General features: G+C 45.0%; 1 protein-coding gene across 1 annotated transcript; it reads right to left on the reverse strand.

Moving 5' to 3' along the window:
• Window positions 1-4173: 4173 nt before the first annotated feature.
• Window positions 4174-5371, reverse strand: LOC136522426 (protein SMALL AUXIN UP-REGULATED RNA 51-like). Its single transcript, XM_066516247.1, has one exon. It carries the CDS (start codon window positions 5234-5236, stop codon window positions 4862-4864), a length of 375 nt encoding a protein of 124 aa, XP_066372344.1. The 5' UTR covers window positions 5237-5371; the 3' UTR covers window positions 4174-4861.
• Window positions 5372-18359: the final 12988 nt, after the last annotated feature.

Raw genomic sequence — 18359 nt, forward strand, 5'->3', positions numbered from 1 at the left:
CAGCAGGTACGGCCGGTACCGTGACATTTCCTTCCTTTATATAGGAAAGTAAGCGCGTACTGGCTCTGGCTGGCTAGAAGATCTCGCATCGCATACAGAGGAGAGGACGCATCTTCGTCGTCCAGATTGGCACGCGTGCATACTGCATGCATGAGGCCCGCCGGGGCAATGGCACTGGCAGGCGACTCTCGCTCTCCCACCAGACGTGTCGGAGCTCCGGTCCATCCGGCTACCTCATCGCATCAAGTAGCAGTAAACCTGTGGCCTGTGGGCGATTATATATTCTTTACCATGATGCAGTGTAGCCATGTTCATCCAGTGCAGAGTGCCAGTCTGCCAGAGTGTGGTCTGCTCCGTGACGTTTCTGAGAGACTGAGAGCGACATCGCGCGAGATGATGCCCGCGCATGCAGTGTAGTCCGGCCGCCGCGCCGCCGGGTTGGCAAGTTGCATGCGGAGAGCTAGCTAGCGAGCCAACGGCAACGCCCGTGACCGGTGCGTGTGGATACATCTGGTCCGTGTCGGGTGCCCCGGTCGTCCGCTGTGCCTCGGCCGGATGAATGCCGAGGCAGCTGGTCGGATCTGATCGCCTCGGGCGCCCCGCCCCCGCCCCCGCCCCCGCCCCCGGGGGCCGCGCGCACGAGCGACCATGCACGGCACGGGTGGGGTGTCGGAATCGATCGGTTGGTGGATCCGTAGGCTGCGTGCTGGTGGCCGCGCGCGCGAGCCGGGGCCGAGTACGAAACAAACGCTACTCGTGGCCGTGCGCGCTGGGGCGGGTGATCGGGTCCCAATCTGCATCTGCCGGCGACGTACGACGACGACCCTGAAGAGGTCGTTCGTTCGTTCTCGCTGGTGAAAAAGCCACTCCACATGGACATGCAGTGGATCCATGTGACCCTGGGGTACCCATTTCTGGATCATCCTTAAACGCTGCGGTTGTTCTGCCTCCGGAAATCCCGAGTTTGGCCACGTTGAGTTCCACCAAAATTCAAACTTTGACACTATGCAAAAAGAAGATTTTCTGTCACATCAAACTTGTGGTACATGCATAGAGTACTAAATATTGACGAAATTAAAAACTAATTGCATAGTTTGGTTGTACTTTGCGAGACGAACATTTTAAACCTAATTAGTCAACGATTAGACAATTATTACAAAATACAAACAAAATACTACAGTGCGCTGCAGTGCTACAGGGAATCGGCGGCGCCGATTCCGCAGGCAACTAAACGCGGCCTTTGTTTAATTCCCGTGTCTATCTATTCGTAACAGAGTTTTCAACTTCCGTCTCTTTGCCCTTGTTTAGTTCCACCTCAACTTCTAAAAAGTTGCTACAGTACCTGTCACATCGAATGTTCGTGGCTTGTGCATGGAGCATTAAATGTAGACGAAAAGAAAAACTAATTGCACAGTTTGGTGGAAAATTGCGAGACGAACGTTTTGAGCCTAATTAGTTCATGTTTGAACACTATTTGTCAAATAAAAACAAACGTGCTACAGTAGCCCCAAAATCCAAATTCCTACAAGCCTTTATCATCTGCATAATCAATCCCAGGTGCTGTTGCTCTGTTCTGCGCATAGCAGTGCCTACTCTGCCGTCTCTGCGATGATACGTACTGCTGCTCCTGCTACAAGCCTTGTAATGTTTGCCTCTGTATCGGTGTATGTCAGTATGTATATCCAGTTAGGTCCTGTTTAGATTCCAAAAATTTTCATCCCAAAATATCATATCGAATCTTACGGCACATGTATGGAGTACTAAATGTATACGAAAAACAAAACTAATTGCACAGTTGGGTGAGAAATCGTGAGACGAAATTTTCGAACCTAATTAGTCCATAATTAGACACTAATTACCAAATACAAACAAAAGTGCTACAATAGCCAAAACAAAAAAATTTGCCAACTAAACGCGCCCTTAGTGTGCAACGTTATGTTAACCAACAACTGGATCAGTCGGAGTACAACACAATGCACGCATATCCAAACCTAACTAAATGTCTAAAGCAAAACAATGTTATCCAAAAATGGAAACCAAAAGGCAAACAATGTCATCGTATATAAACAGGGTCGACGCGACGTACGTGCGTGCTGGTAGTAGCTAGCTTTTTTTTAGACAAAGGATGGTTTATATCCGGCTTCATCTACCTCAGGGTAAAATCAAGCTAATTATTACAAAGTTCGGTACAGCGATCAGCACACAACCCACAGGGATCATAAGCTTACAAGTAGACACTAGGACAATAAAGCGGGAAGTAAAGTTCTGACTAATGAAGACCAATAAACCTAGTCGATAACCATCCATTGGAATTAAAAAAGTAATGCTGATGTCTCCAAATGCTGCTTAATAAGAATCAGCCGATCCCGTAGATCATTACGCCGCTGCAGTCTTGCCCATTGCCGTAGCCAATGGGTTCCCCTGAATAGCACCTGCAAAAAAGTTTTCGGTCTGCATTTGTCAAAAACTACTTTGTTTCTTGTTAACCAGATTGTCCAACATAAAGCTGACGCTGCAGTTAATAACAATGAATTATGTATGTTACCACCCGCCTTAGACCAATTAACAAATAAATCATGTATACTGAGGGGGTGATAACCCAAACATCAAGTGTATAGCACGCCACAAGAACTTAGCATAATAACATTAGAAAAAAATGTGTTGAATAGTTCTGAATGGTGACAGAAGCAACATTTCGTATCACCATTCCAGCTTCGTCGTGCAAGATTGTCCTTGGTTAAGATCACATCTCTTTTTAAATACCACAAGAACATTTTTATTCTTGAAGGAATTTGATCTGCCATAAATCCGGTGACACTCTGACCCTATTGTTAATTAGTGCAGCATACATAGATTTAACAGAAAATGTACCAGATGAATGTAATGCCCAAACAAACACATCTCTTTCCCCTATAAGTTCACATCTTGTAACGAGGCAACAATTCTATGCCAATCCCTTAGATTTCTACCCCCTAAATTCTGGCGAAAGGAAATGTTCAGCGGGATTGATGCAAGTACAGTTGCCACAGAATTCTGCTTTCTTCTCACAATATTGAACAACGAGGGAAATTTATCTTTTAATGGTTGGTTTCCCAACCAGGTGTCCATCCAAAAACGAGTTTGTGACCCGTCTTTTACTTTGAATGAACCAAAAGTCATGAAACTATCTTTTACATTCATCGGTCCTTTCCAGAAGTGAGAGTCAGTGGGCCTTTTGGTACAACTCCCTATAATTTTATCTTTTATATATTTATTTCTCAATAATTCTTGCCACATGCCATCCTCATTTAACAGCTTGAAGAGCCATTTACTCATCAGGCATTTGTTTTGTAAATCCAAATTATGTATGCCTAAATCACCCTGTATTTTTTGTTGGCACATAATTTCTCATTTGGCCTGTCTATATTTTCGCTTGTGATGGTCGCTTTGCCAGTAGAATCTTGATCTAAAGCAGTCGATCTTTTCTAATACTCCTTTTGGGAGTTCAAAGAAAGACATCATAAACATCGGTAAGCTAGAGAGCACCGAGTTTATTAAGATCAAACGACCTCCTAAAGAAAGCATCTTACCTTTCCATCCGCTAAACTTGTTTTCAATTATGTTCTCTATTAACTACCAATCTTTATTACTCAATTCCCTAGTGTGCATAGATAAACCAAGGTACCGAAAGGCCGGTGATCGATGAATCGTCAACGTAACCAGCTCCAGCTCCATGCATGCAATGCAACGACGTACGCGAGCTCGTGGTCGTGGACAGTAGGAGCACACGACAATGGCCTAGACGGCCAGGCAAACAGCGCGCCCGGAGAGTGACGATCTGCAGATATATCCTTTCTTGGAATTAATACCCCCCACGTTCCTCCGATATTCGTACACCGACTGCTGAAAGCTGCACGCCACTGATGTCCTCATTTATTTCACAATCGATCGATCACACACACATGCACGTACTGTAGTACTGATGAGTACGAGTAGTACCTACAGTAGGAGCAAAGCTAAACAAGAGCAACCAAAGCATACAGGAACACATCGTCATTATCATGAACCATGCCCGGCTAACGGTGTTTGCGGCTGATAAGCCGGCTGATGCTGATTTGTTGTGAGAGAAAAATACTGTACCATTATTTATAAGCCGGGCTGAGAAAAACACCGAGAGAAAAAAAAAGGATTTATTGATCGATGAATCATCATATCAGGATAAAGACGAAGGAAGGAACACACATGTTTATATGTATGCACATCTGAATGCATGCTTGATGTCGGTACGTACGGTCGCCCATACCAGCTAGTTAGCTCTGGCTACCTACAGCTAGCCGGTCATGCCAGTATCTTTGCATGTACAGAAAAAAAAATAATGATGGTTCACTTGTTGCACTGGCCTAACCATATCTACTTGCAGAGGAGGCCGGCCAGGAAGTATGTAGAACGCATCACAAACAACGTACATGCAGTGCAGCAGAACAGCGGCCAACAGCAAACAATAGCCAGTGAAGCTCTGGACTACATACAAGCTCCATCCATCCGTCTTCTCCGACTCCGATGATCCGTCCTCTCTCTCCATCGATCTCCTTCTTTTTCGATCGGCTAGCTGTCTCCAATGCCGGGCCGGCCGGGCGCGCGCTAATACAATCCTCCGCGCATGCACCACCACCACCACTTCTTCTTCTTCTCTAATAATCTATATTTACACACACGCCATTAACGTAACCTTCATTGTAGAGTTCTCTCACCAAGCTAGGACTAGTAGGTGTAGCTGGTAGCCTGCTAGGCTAGCTGGGCCAAACCAATGAATCGAACGAATAGGCGGCGGCGGGACATGCATGCATGCAAATGCAAGCACGCGGCAGGACGGGCGGCGCGTTCACCGGGCGCCGCCGGCGCAGGCGAGCGCGGAGGTGAGGGAGCGGAAGGCGACCTCCTCGCAGGGGAGGACGAGGATGCCGCCGGCGCCGGCGCCCGCGAACCCGAACTCCTCCTCGGCGCGCCGCAGCAGGGACCGGAACTCGGGGCGGTCCAGCAGCGCGATGGGCACCACGAACCGGCGCCGCCGCTCGCCCACGTACACCGCGAAGTGGCCCCGCGGCACGTCGGACGGCAGCCCGGTCGCCTCTTCGTCCTCGTTGTAGTCCTCCTCTCCGCTGTGCTGCTGCTGCTGCTGGCGCCGCCCCAGGCTCGAGCACCGCCTCAGGATCTGCTTCAGCCCCGACGCCGCCGCGCCGCCCTTCTTGATCGCCATGTGTGTATTGTATTAAGCACGACGACGACCACTGGCGGCCGGGACTTGGACGAACTCGAAATTAAAGTGAGCTGGAGGCCGGAGCTGGTGATGGTGGAGCGGGATCGAGGTGGTGGTGGGCGACGGCGAGGGAGAGGGCGTGTGGTATATATAGGGGCGGGCAGGAGAGGGGGAGGTGATGGGTGGTGGATCGACGACGGATGGGAGGAGGAGAAGAGAGAATTACAGCTAGGTGGCGCCTGGATCGGCGCCCATGGTTGGTGGTGAACTGGTGGTGCCTGGTGCGTGGTGGGGCGGAGACGTACGGCGACGAGGGAGCGGGGGCAGGGCATGGTGGGGCCGGGCGCCCGTGGGCTTGCCGGGGCATGCACGTCGTGGGCCAGGCACCACCTGTCTGCAGTCTCCATGTTTTTCACCGACCGTACGTGTACTAGCTGCAATGCACGAAGGGTCAAGATGGTATTGATTGGCGTGGTGAATCTAGTAGTGGCTGGCTGTAGTACCGGCCGGATCTTAAATCTCATGGTGGGTACCTGATCGTACGTACCGCCTACCCTAGCCAGGGACCTCCGAACCATTTCTCTTCCATCTTCTTTATATCTGAGATCTGAAGATGAGATGAGTTTTCATCAACTCTTTTCTTTTTTTTTTCTTTTGCAAAGTGGTCTCCAGACTCCAGTTAAGTTCAGGTCACGGTTCCTTTTCGAACGTGTCAATACCAACCAACAATTCAAATTCAGGCCTCCTTCATTATTTGGAACGCAGAATGTCATTCTCGATATCTTTTTAAAAGGTCACCTTGGGACCAGAACTATCCTCACCTGAGTTTTGTTACCACAGTTTTCAACAAAAGCCGATAACATTAGTTACATTTTTGGGTCATGAACCCAGAGTTATAGAAGCAAAAGGCGAGAAAGAGAGCACAAACAACACCACATACAAAGGAAAACAACCATCACCAACAGTCATAGGGACAAACGAAGCTACAACTCCCACGACACACCGACAGAGCCATGTTGATGATCACTGAACATTGCATCACCAACAGGCAGAACTCTGGTGAACTCCATTCCACATGCGACTATAAAGGCACTGAGTCAAGATGACAAACGACAACCGTGATTTACATCTTCTATGGAGTTCATCCGAGATCCACCCGCCTTTCACCGATGCCCATAGAGGGGCGGAGGAAGCCTCAAGGATTGAAGGACCGACAATTGGAGAACGAGAAGGTCCAAGAGAGGGGTCATGGTCTTGCTAACCTGACATATGGTGAGAAGATGCAATCAAGAAATTTGGAGGACGTCAGAGCAAGAACACTGGTAGTACATACCATCAGCAACTAGCTTGTGCCCCCAATAGGAGGTAAGAGCAAAAGGACACTGCACAAGAGTTGTGGTTAAGTCTGAGACAATCCTCTACGGCGACGCCACAAAGTAAATCTTGATGAAAATAGTAAATCTCCCTTTTAAAATACATATTTCTCACTCCATCTTCTTGTATTAGAGATTTTATCAACTTTTTTCTCTCTGTTTTTTTTCCTTTGCAAGTTGGTCTCTAATGAAGTTGAGGTCACTATTCCTCTTTACACCCAATAAAAACATCAGTTATATTCATGTCTCCTTTGGAACGCAAGGTTGTTCTTCCTGTTACACTCTCTAGATGTTACACTCTCTAGATCGTCCAGCAGTAGATCTTAGGGGTTTTTTTTCTTTTGAATACGGGATGAACAGAGGGGGAGATAGGAGAGAGGTGTTGGTGTTGAACCTGAGCCCTCGGAGGGAGTCGCGGATGAACTGGAGCCGGCCATCTCAGGTTCGGTGATGAAGGTCTGCGCACGGGCAGCGACGGGTGGAGTAGAGGTGGCACAGACGTCGATGCAGTGTAGACGGACGGTGTGGCAGTGACGACGGCGAAGTCAGTGGAGCTTCTCGTCGCTGGCTGCGCGCCCTCTCAGATCGGTCTAGGGTTTGTCGGTGGGGTTTGCGGCTCACGGTGAATCTCGTACCTCGAGCCGCTGGCCCCCACCACTTTATATAGCGCAGTGCGACAGGGGCCCACCAACCATGTAGGGTTGGGCGCACCCGATCAGGGCGTGTGACCAAGGCCCAATAGGCCGTTGGGCTTATTGGCTGGGAGATCAATCTAACATTCTCCCCCTTGATTTCACACTATTACTTTTATCTTTAAACTTTAAACTTTAATCCTTTTATCCTTACTCATTTCTTCACAGATGATGCATAGAGCATGTTTCATCGTCACGGTCAATCGCCGATAGATTTAATAGCTACAATGCACGTCTCTGATCTGAAATAGTTACTTTAACTTTTGGGCCCTTTATAGTCCAGAAGTCATAGGCTTTCCCTTAAACCCATGCCGGCTACATGTTCTCTGAACACGTTGGGTGGTAAGCCTTTTGTAAGCGGATCCGCGAGCATCTTTTCGGTACTTATATGCTCAAGACTTATCATTTGATCCCGGACTTTATCCTTCACAACATAATACTTTATGTCAATGTGTTTGGCAGCACCACTTGACCTATTGTTGTGAGCATACTGTACTGCTAGATTATTATCGCAGTATAACTTCAGTGGTCTATTGATGTCGTCAACCACCTTCAAACCGGGTATGAACTTCTTTAGCTAGTTCACCTGCCCCATTGCCTCATAACACGCTACAAACTCGGCATACATTGTGGACGATGTAGTGACGGTTTGCTTTGAGCTTTTCCATAAAATAGCTCCCCCTGCGAGAGTGAACACATATCCAGACGTGGATTTTCTATTATCTCCCGCATAATCAGAATCTAAATATCCCACTATATGGAGTGAATCAGATCTTCTATACGTCATCACGAGGCCTTTCGTTCCTTACAAATAACGCAAGACTTTCTTTACCAATTTCTAGTGTTCTATTCCAGGATTGCTCTGGAATCTGCCAAGTAACCCGGTAACAAATGTCAAGTCAGGGCACGTGCATACTTGAGCATATTGTAAGCTTCCGACAGCTGAAGCATATGGAACCACTTTTATTTGATCGATCTCATATTAGTTCCTGGGGCATTGAAAATCCCCATATCTGTCGTCCTTGACTATAGGAGCAGGTGAGGGACTACATTTGTGCATACTGAATTTCTTTAAGACTTTTTCTATGTATGCTTTTTGTGACAGTCCTAATATCCCTTTACTTCTATCTCAGTGAATCTCGATCCCTAGAACGAACGAAGCTTCACCAAGATCTTTCATATCAAATTTTAAGGATAAAAACTTCTTTGTCTCCAGTAGTAGACTGACATCACTACTAGCAAGTAAGATATCATCCACATACAGGACAAGAAAGATATACTTCCCATTCTTAAACTTTGCGTAGACACAATTGTCCTCAACATTATCTTTAAACTCAAAATTCTTTATTGTCTGATCAAACCTCAAGTACCACTGTCTTGAAGCTTGTTTTAATCCATAAATGGATTTCTTTAGGCGGCATCCCAAACGTTCTTTTCCTTCCATGACAAAACCTTTCGGTTGTGCCATGTAAACATTTTCCTCTAAATCTCCGTTGAGAAATGCCGTCTTTACATCCATCTGATGTAATTCTAAATCGTAATGTGCCACTAATGCCATTATGATTCTGAAGGAATCCTTACATAAGACTGGAGAAAAGGTCTCATTGTAATCAATTCCTTCTCTTTGTGTAAAGCCTTTTGCCACAAGTCGGGCTTTATATCTCTCTATATTCCCTTGAGAGTCAAGTTTTGTTTTGTAGACCCATTTACAGCCTACTGTTTTGGCTCCTTTAGGAATTATCTCCAAATCTCAAACTTTATTTGCATTCATTGATCTCATTTCATCTTCCATGGCCTCAAGCCACTTTGATGAATGATCACTTTTCATGGCTTCTTCAAATGAGGTGGGATCATCCTCCATTTGAAATTCTTCGGTGTTGTACACTTCATAATCAGCAGGAATAGCTGATTTTCTAACTCTTTGAAACCTTCTAGGGGCCTCCTCATTTGGCATATTTTCTGTTTGAGGCTGTTGTTGCTCCCCCTCATGTGTGGCAATAGGTTCTATAGGATCCTGAGGGACAGGTTCCTCCTCATCATTCATTGTTGCCACAGGCGGGATAACAACAGGTGCTGGCACCACAGTGTCTTGTACTATCGGTGCAGCAACAGCAGGTAGTGAGAAAAATGGCTCATGAATGATCGGAGTGGGTGCATACACCCATTTCTCTTCAAGGTCAATTTCTCGAGCTACCATGCTCCCCCTCATCATTTCATCCTCTAGGAAGACAGCGTGTCTCGTTTTCACAAACTTTGTATGTCTATCTAGATAGTAGAAACGAAAACCTTTTGACTTTTCTGGGTAGCCAATGAAATGGCAACTCACTGTTTTGGGATCTAGCTTCCCAATATTTGGATTAAAAACTTTAGCCTCAGCAGGGCTCCCCCACACACGCAAGTGGTTAAGTGAGGGTACTCTTCCTATCCACAACTCATACGGTGTTTTGGGCACCGACTTACTTGGTACTCTATTGAGAATATGAATGGCGGTTTTTAACGCCTCCATCCACAGACTCATCGATAAAGTGGAGTAACTTATCATACTACGCACCATATCCATCAGGGTACGGTTACGCCTTTCAGCTACTCTATTCTGCTGAGGTTCGTCCAGTGTTGAATACTGGGCGACTATACCATTCTCCTGTAAGAACCTTACAAAAGGTCCAAGAACTTGTCCATATGGGGTATGTCGACCGTAGTACTCCCCCCACGGTCAGACCTGACTATCTTAATCTTTAAATCATGCTGATTTTCAACTTCTGCTTTAAATATTTTGAATTTATCCAACGCTTCTGTTCTTTCTTTAATTGGATAAATGTAGCTATAACGGGAGTAATCATATGTGAATATTATGAATGAATCAAAACCATCCACACTCTTTACAGGAAAAGGACCACAGATATCTGTGTGAATAATCTGTAGAATTCCTACGCTTCGTTTGGCATCTTTCTTAATTTTCTTTACATACTTTCCTTTTATTTATGCAATCTCTACATTGTTCTAAATCTGAGAGCTCTAATGGAGGAAGAATATCATTCTTAACTAGTCTTTCTATTCTCCCCCTCGAAATATGGCATAAACGACAGTGCCATAATTTTGATAACGCATCATGAGCTCTCTTTCGTTTTCTGTTTGCATTGTTCGATGAGGATACATTCTCATTCACATCACATACGGAATTCACATTTTCATGAAGTGATAACAAATAAAGCTTGTCTTGTCGGAAGGCAAGACCAATACATTTATTATTAAACAATATCTGACATTTGCCATTTCCAAAATGACAATCATAACCATCATGGTCCAACTTTGATACACTAATCAAGTTTCTTTGCAAAGAAGGTACATAAAGAACATCTCTAAGAAAAAAGTATGAAGCCATCAGCAAGCTCTAGTGGAAGATCGCCAACGGCCTCAACATCTGCTTGTACTCCATTTACGACTTTAATGAAACTTTCGCTTCTTTGCAAAGTTCTCATCGAACGAAATCCCTGTAATGAATTAGCAACATAAATAGTTGCACCTGAATCAATCCACCAAGTAGATTTTGAAAACTTGACATACAAGGATTCATTTACGAACATAATAATGTTCTCACCTTTATTTTTCATAATCATCATTAAGAAATCGGGACAATTCTTCTTGTAATGTCCCGTCTTCTTACAGTAGAGACACTGGTCTTTATCCACTGGGAATTGCTTGTTCTGAGACTGTTGCATGGGACCCTTTCCAGATGACTTGGAGGAAGAGCTGTTATTATAGTTCTTTTTCTTATCTTTTAGGTAGTTGACAGTACCACCCTATGAAACTTTTATTCTTTCCTCCTCCTGCACACACATGGCTATGAGCTTTTCTAAATCCCATTTTTCAGGCTGTATGTTGTAATTAACAACAAATGTGTCAAATTCTTTGGGCAAAGAAGAAAAATCAAATGAATAAGAAACTCATCCTTGAGTGCTAAATCCATTGGTTTGAGCTTAGATGCCAAATTGCTCATTCTCAGTATGTGCTCTCTAATACCACTGCCGCCACTAGAGTACCTTTCTGTGACCAGCTGCTTGATCAGCTGGGTTGCATATGTCTTTGAAGAGCCAGTGAACTGACTCTTTATTCTTTCTAGGTACTCTGTGACCGTGTCACAGTCTGGAATTGAGCCCACTATTGCAGGCCCAAATGTATTCTTTATCACAGCCAAACATTTCTTATTGGCTATGATCCACTTTCTATTTTTAAGGTCAAAAGACATCTTTACGGGAGCAAAGTCCCGCTCTCTGTTCTGCCATACAACATCAGTCTCATCTGTCTCCCTCATCGGTGCCATAGGTTCTTTGGAACACGGTGTGGTGACAACCCAGTCCACCTCAGCCAATATGAAGGCCAAGTCGATTTTTTTCTTCCATTCAATGTAGTTATCTCCTTTTAGAGTAGGGATCTCTTTGATACAACTCATCAAGTTGTATCCGCCTAAAAACACAATTCAAATAGTGTGAGAACACAAATAATAACGACAACAATTGCATGTCTTAGTTTAACATTGGTCAAAATTAAAACATACAATTGTTTTATACATTAAATCTACATCACCGTTGGGCAGAAATAGAAATAATGCATAACAAAAAACCATAATAACATCAACATTATAATATTGCTATTAATCAACGTTGGTCATAATAATAACAACATTATAATCAATTTAAAACATATCCATTTTCAAAATTAAATTCTCCCGTTGGTTCGAATTTAATAATGAAATTAACATCTTTAAGTACGCAGCGGAAACTTTGAATGACAATATTTTCCAGAAGCAACTTTACTATTTACTGAACAAAAATATCGTTGGATACATTTTGTACAGAAATTATCATCAAAAATCAATTCAAATCATTCGAATATGCATCAAAATTTGCTTCTGGAAAAAAAATTTGCATCTCTGTACAGCGGCGGCCCACGGCCCGCTTCACGCGCGCGCGCCAGCGCTCCCGCGCCCAGGCCGCAACGTGGGCCTAGGCCAGGAAAACGGCTGCCCGCCTGGGCCGCTTTTGGCCTGGCCACTGCCAGCCGTTGATCTTCATCGGACGGCTGGCCGACGATGTCGCGCGCATCAAAACCGCGACGCGTTCATCCTCCCAAAACCCTAGCCTCATTTGACTCCCTCCCTTTCTCTCTCCACGCCGCATTCGAGTGACTGAGCACCAGCGTCAGCCGTCCATGGCGGCCGGAGAAATGAGAGTACGGCGCCGCCGCGGGCCCCCTTGCCGGTGCGCGCACTCCCCTTTGGGTGAGCGCGCCGCCGTTGAGCGGCCTCGCGTTGGTGCCCTGAGCGCGTCCGCCGGCGACCGTGCGCTGAGCAGCGGCTTGTCTTCTTCCCGCGTGCCAGCGTAGAGGCGGCGCGGTCCCCTTCCCGCACCATGGCGGTGACGACGGCGGGGAGAGGACCCGGGTAGGATCCCTTCCCCTCCATCCTTTCTCTGTTCATGCTAGGGTTAGGGTTTCGATTTTGGGATGGCCACTGTTGTCTTTTCCCGAATTGATTTCTTGACGGGTTTGAAGTTCGATTTTCAGTTGAAAACATGTTATTGACCCAAAACCCGATCTAGGGTTTGGATGTATCTTTTCTTTTCTTTTCCCGAACCCGATCTAGAGTTAGGGTTAGATTTTCTTTCATCCGAACCTTCATCTAACCTCGATCCGAGGTTAGGGTTCAACCGAAACCTTTGTCGGCCGAAGCCCCTTTCTACATTCTAGATCCGCACTGGATTTCTATTTGTTAAGCCAGATCTATACCTAAACCGTGGCTCTGGTACCAATGTTACACTCTCTAGATCGTCCAGCAGTAGATCTTAGGGGTTTTTTTCTTTTGAATACGGGATGAACAGAGGGGGGGATAGGAGAGAGGTGTTGGTGTTGAACCTGAGCCCTCGGAGGGAGTCGCGGATGAACTGGAGCCGGCCATCTCAGGTTCGGTGATGAAGGTCTGCGCACGGGCAGCGACGGGTGGAGTAGAGGTGGCACAGACGTCGATGCAGTGCAGACGGACGGTGTGGCAGTGACGACGGCGAAGTCAGCGGAGCTTCCCGTCGCTGGCTGCGCGCCCTCTCAGATCGGTCTAGGGTTTGTCGGTAGGGTTTGCGGCTCACGGTGAACCTCGTACCTCGAGCCGTCGGCCCCCACCACTTTATATAGCGTAGTGTGACAAGGGCCCACCAACCATGTAGGGTTGGGCGCCCCGATCAGGGCACGTGACCAAGATCCAATAAATTGTTGGGCTTATTGGCTGGGAGATCAATCTAACACTTCCTTCCTCATGGGACGGGGACGCATCTGATGTAACCGAGCACCTCTGTTCCTCGCTCTATACACGTCCCATCATATATGGTCACTATACTTTGCAAGTTGCCACGCAATGCAACTCGAGAAAGAGACCCCACCATGGTCAACCGATCCAAGGTGTAGCGCAATGCATGCTAGTGGCACTTAATTGAAAAGTGCTCTCTTAGCTTTGGTCTTTATACAAGCATTTTGAGCAATGCTTTAGTGGACGTTGACATTTTGAGCAAATGGGAGTTGACAGCCGAAACAATCTCTCAGTACACGTTCGTCCATCGCTCAAAGTGCTCTCTCTTTTTTGTCTTTACAGTACAATTATTATCCGTCGGCCACTGTGCGCGCGCGCGTGCCGTCCGTTTCCACCGCCTCCAACACACGTCTCCTCTCCGGCCGTCGATACGCAGAGAGATTCGCGGAGGTTGGCAGCAGACCGGCCGCCGCCCTGAGAAATCCAAGCCCATACGCGGAGATCCATCGTCTTGTCGGAGATCTGATAATAATCCAAGAGTAGGTCCTTGCACCGAAACGTGGGATCTTTTTTTTTTTTTTTTTTGCAAAATCATGAATAAATATTTTTTTTATTGTCACCACGCACTAAGGCTTCTTGGAACACTGTTTATATGTAGATACTGGGTTAAGCCTACTACTACTCACATGTTTAGAGGCTGGTTCACGGGCATTGAGAGGAAGGATTAAACTCTGACTTTTTAGAGGTTGCTGGTATTATCTGGATAATTCGGTGTACTTGTAATCATATTAATTTTAAGAAAACATATAATATTTATTTTATATAGGCTATTGTTGGGGCATCATGTATATTGGCTTCGGTTCTGCACGCTACACTATACTAACATAAGGACATAAGGGAGAAGTTTCGTTTGGCACGTGAAGTGTTGGGTGTTGTCGGTTTTGATGTCTTTGCTAAGAATGAATGATGAAGTAATAATAGACTTTCCATATGATTTTTTTTTTCAATTTATGTGCGTTCTTTCTCCTTTATTTTATCAACGGGTAAGCCGACAACATTACAAGACTTAGATGTGTGTGGTGCGGTTATGGAGGCCCGAAATTTTCCATTTCAGGTAACATAAATTTCTAGAGTCGCCCCAGCTGAGCACCACCATTCCTCACTCTACAATTATCTTCTCTGTTCTCTTCGATCGCAATATAGGGCTTGATTGGTTTGCGACCAAAATTTGATATGCCAAAGATTTTGCAAGCCAAAGTTAGGTAAAAAAGTTGCCATGGATTTGGCAAGCTAAATGTGAGAGGTTGGCAAGTTTTGGTAGCCAACCAAATAATAGTCAAAATCATGGCTTACTAAATCTTTGGTTCGGCAAATTTTAGAAACCAACCAATCTCTCGCTTTACGCCAATAATGTAAGACTGGCAAAAGCAGAAAGAAAAGGCACACACACTCTTTTATTTGGTTCATCATCATATATACATGGTCGATCGCTTTTTTTTTTTTGCAATAATACAATGCACTTCATATGAAGACAGACCCGTAGGTGACTAGGTCAACCCATGCATCACAATGCTAGTATGGCACTAGTTGGAGAGACAACAACAAGCAGCGCGTTGACATTATTTTTTTTTTAGCAAATGGGAGTTTGACGACAAGCAGACCGTTTGTCCATCCTTGAAAGTGCTCTCTCTACATTACACTTATTTTTTGGATGATAATGCAGGGGAAAAGATGGACTTCCTCACCTGGTTCATTGCACTTGGGGATCAATTATTGTATAGGCAGATTACAACTTGGGGGATGACGAAGGAATCCGAAAGAACAGAAATTGAGAATTACATGCATATTCCTTTTTTTTTCTTTTGCGATCAGGATTACATTTACATTCATATTCGGAAACAGAAAAGGCTAGAGCAGACCACACGGCTAGCTTCTTCTTCACATGGCATACTACGGTGTATGTGTTTCCAGAGCAGAGCTGCGTCCTTCACGGTCGATGGTAGGCGGCCAAGGCATGCACGGCGGTCGAGCATTGAACACCACCTCATTGCAATATTTCTCGATCTGCCAACTGATATAGAGGAGGACATGGTAGATTGGCAATGGCTAGCAGGGCACCTAATGTGGCAGTAGCACTGCACTTCAGTATCTTCGGCCAGGTTCAGTCAGATCAGATGAGATGGATGCATGCAGTTGGCAGCAGCGGCCCATACGCAGATACGTCGTCCTGTCTCAAATCCAAGGCCTTTCGAAACGTGAGAATATATACAATTCCCTTTTCCGAAATCTTCAAACTTGCATTAATTGGATTGTCTATTCATCTTTTATGAAACTTGTCGGGTTATACAACTTACATACAACTAGGATTTAGTTTGTCGTCTGCGTAACGTTTCGTGTGATGTTTTTCCTCTTGTTTTTTCTTCTTCTCCGCCGGGATGAGATATGGAACAACAGTAGAACACGTTGCTTCAATGCAATTTTCTTGTTGCAAATGGGATATATATTTTGTTTTCGGAGTCGTCGTCATGCCTCACCTTTGTTTCTGCAGAGTAGAGACGAAGAAGCGACTGTTAAGCGATAGGCGCAAATGTTCCTTCTGTTTATAATCTTTTTTATTGAACGGCCGGAAGCCATTCCATAGGAGCAGGGGCGGATCCAGAACGGGGCTGCGCCCCGGGCTGAGCTGCTGATTCACATTCAAAATAGTCTGATCTTGCTTCCTAGGCCTCCTTTTGTCTAATTAAGATCATAGTTTTTTAGGCTAAACACCACATATGTTACAGGGGCTACATGGACTCGCCCCAGGCTGCAGCCCGGGCAGCCCGGGCCCTGGATCCGCCCCTGCATAGGAGTTTCACATCAATTGTAGAGGGTACAATCTTTTGTCCCAAAGGACTGGATAGGAAGCTCGTTCTTCTTAAAAAAGCTCTGATCATTTTAAACTATTTTCATTGTCACTTCCTTCATTCCAAAGGACACCTAAAATGGTCACCGTACTATTGGGATGAGATGCTGATTCTGTATGTACTAGTATAAACTTCTTTGACCAAAATCTTATAGAAATGATATAGGTGCGACAGCTAAAGATAATCTTAGTTGAGAATGAAAAAGAAAGCAGATGCAGGAACAGAGAGCCAAATCTTAACCAGCCAGTGCAGAGAAGTATTCTGTTCTGATTTTCTGAATGTTATTCGGCAAGGAACTTTGATTTTGGCAGAAAAAAAAGACAAAAAAAGAAGAAGCACAAGCTCTCAAGAACTGTCAGTCCTTAATAGATAAATAAAGAGCCGCACTTGCAGTGGCAACCCATGACAGCCATCACTATTTGCTAGCTCCAGTTGTTGTCCCACCTTATGATAGGAATTTCATTTCATAGCAGTTCTAGAAGCCAATCCTTTGTTCCAAAGGGCTGGGCCGGGTAATATTTTTCTAAAAAAGACTGATCATTTAAAACTCCTCTATGTTACTCTCCTTCGTTCCAAAGGATGCCTAAACTGGTTGCCATTCTATTGTGATGTTGATCCTGTATGTAATAAAAACTTCTTTTAAAAAAAATGTTCTCAGAATGAGAAGGAAAGCAGTTAGTGCAGAGAAGTGCTCTGTTCCGATTCTCTGAATGTTATTCAGCCACGAATATACCACGGCATCTGCTTTGTTTCCTCCTGATCCTTGATTTTTGCACAAACTCTCAACAGATGTACAATCTTTTGTCAGGTCAGAATTTTTTTTGTGAGGTCAGAATAGATTAAAGAGCCGCACTTGCTGTGGCAAATGGCAACCTATGGCAGTCGTCACCAGTTGTTGCATCTATCTTATGATAAGCGATGGATCGGAGGATGCTACGCTACACTAGACTACATATGGGTGGCCCTCTTTTGAGCTCGGCGTTGGACCATCAAACATGGATGTGCCACTTCTTGCTAGCACTATGTGAGGAAGGAAAAATAAGAAAATCACCTGCTTGACTTGCAGGGGATGAAGACGAACGCCACAACCGGTGCTCGTTTCATGTCCAAATTCCAAAGGTATCCATCCAGCTTTCGCTACCATCCGTTGATATTTGCAGGGCATCAGAGAGACAGAGCCAAACAAAACGCAGCATTTGGGGGGTGATGCTATCCGTTGCTTTTGGTATTTTATTAATACTCCTACTTGCATTATGCACCACACTAACTCTTGTTTGTGTGCATCTTCTTCTGTTTTTTTTCCCAATCAGTTAGTTGATCATGTCCTGCATTATCACTTGATGATCAGACTAATAACCAATCGCCTTCAAATGTCTTTTTTTTTTGGGCCTATGTATGCTAGGGAGGAACGGGAACCTTGTAGCACATCATGTCCTCTCTAGTGCGCCGGGGATGCGGCTAGTCGTTGTAACATTCAAATTTTCTCGATCTTAATACAAAGACTAGTCCATCATGCGCGCCATCGCGCGCGCCGGCAAACCAACTGGTTAAGACGCAGGTAAAAAAGATGTTTAATATTTGAACGGAAACAATATCAGGAGTGTACTGTAGCTGTGTTATGCACAAGAGCTGAACGATCGGAGCTTTTTTTTTACCTAACATGGTAATAGTATTCAGAATTATAAATATGAAATGATTGATGTGGTAGATGACATTTCGTAGCAAAAACATAAGAGCCAATGCAATAAACTATTTCAGGTCTTTACACTGCATGAGAAATATTCTAAAGCTTCTGTTTTTACACTGACCATGAAGCATGTTTTTTTTCCGTCTAGAGTCATATAGAGATTAGGAACT

The sequence above is a fragment of the Miscanthus floridulus genome, chromosome 18 (genome assembly GCF_019320115.1).
Source record: "Miscanthus floridulus cultivar M001 chromosome 18, ASM1932011v1, whole genome shotgun sequence".
In the NCBI taxonomy this organism is placed as follows: Eukaryota; Viridiplantae; Streptophyta; class Magnoliopsida; order Poales; family Poaceae; genus Miscanthus; species Miscanthus floridulus.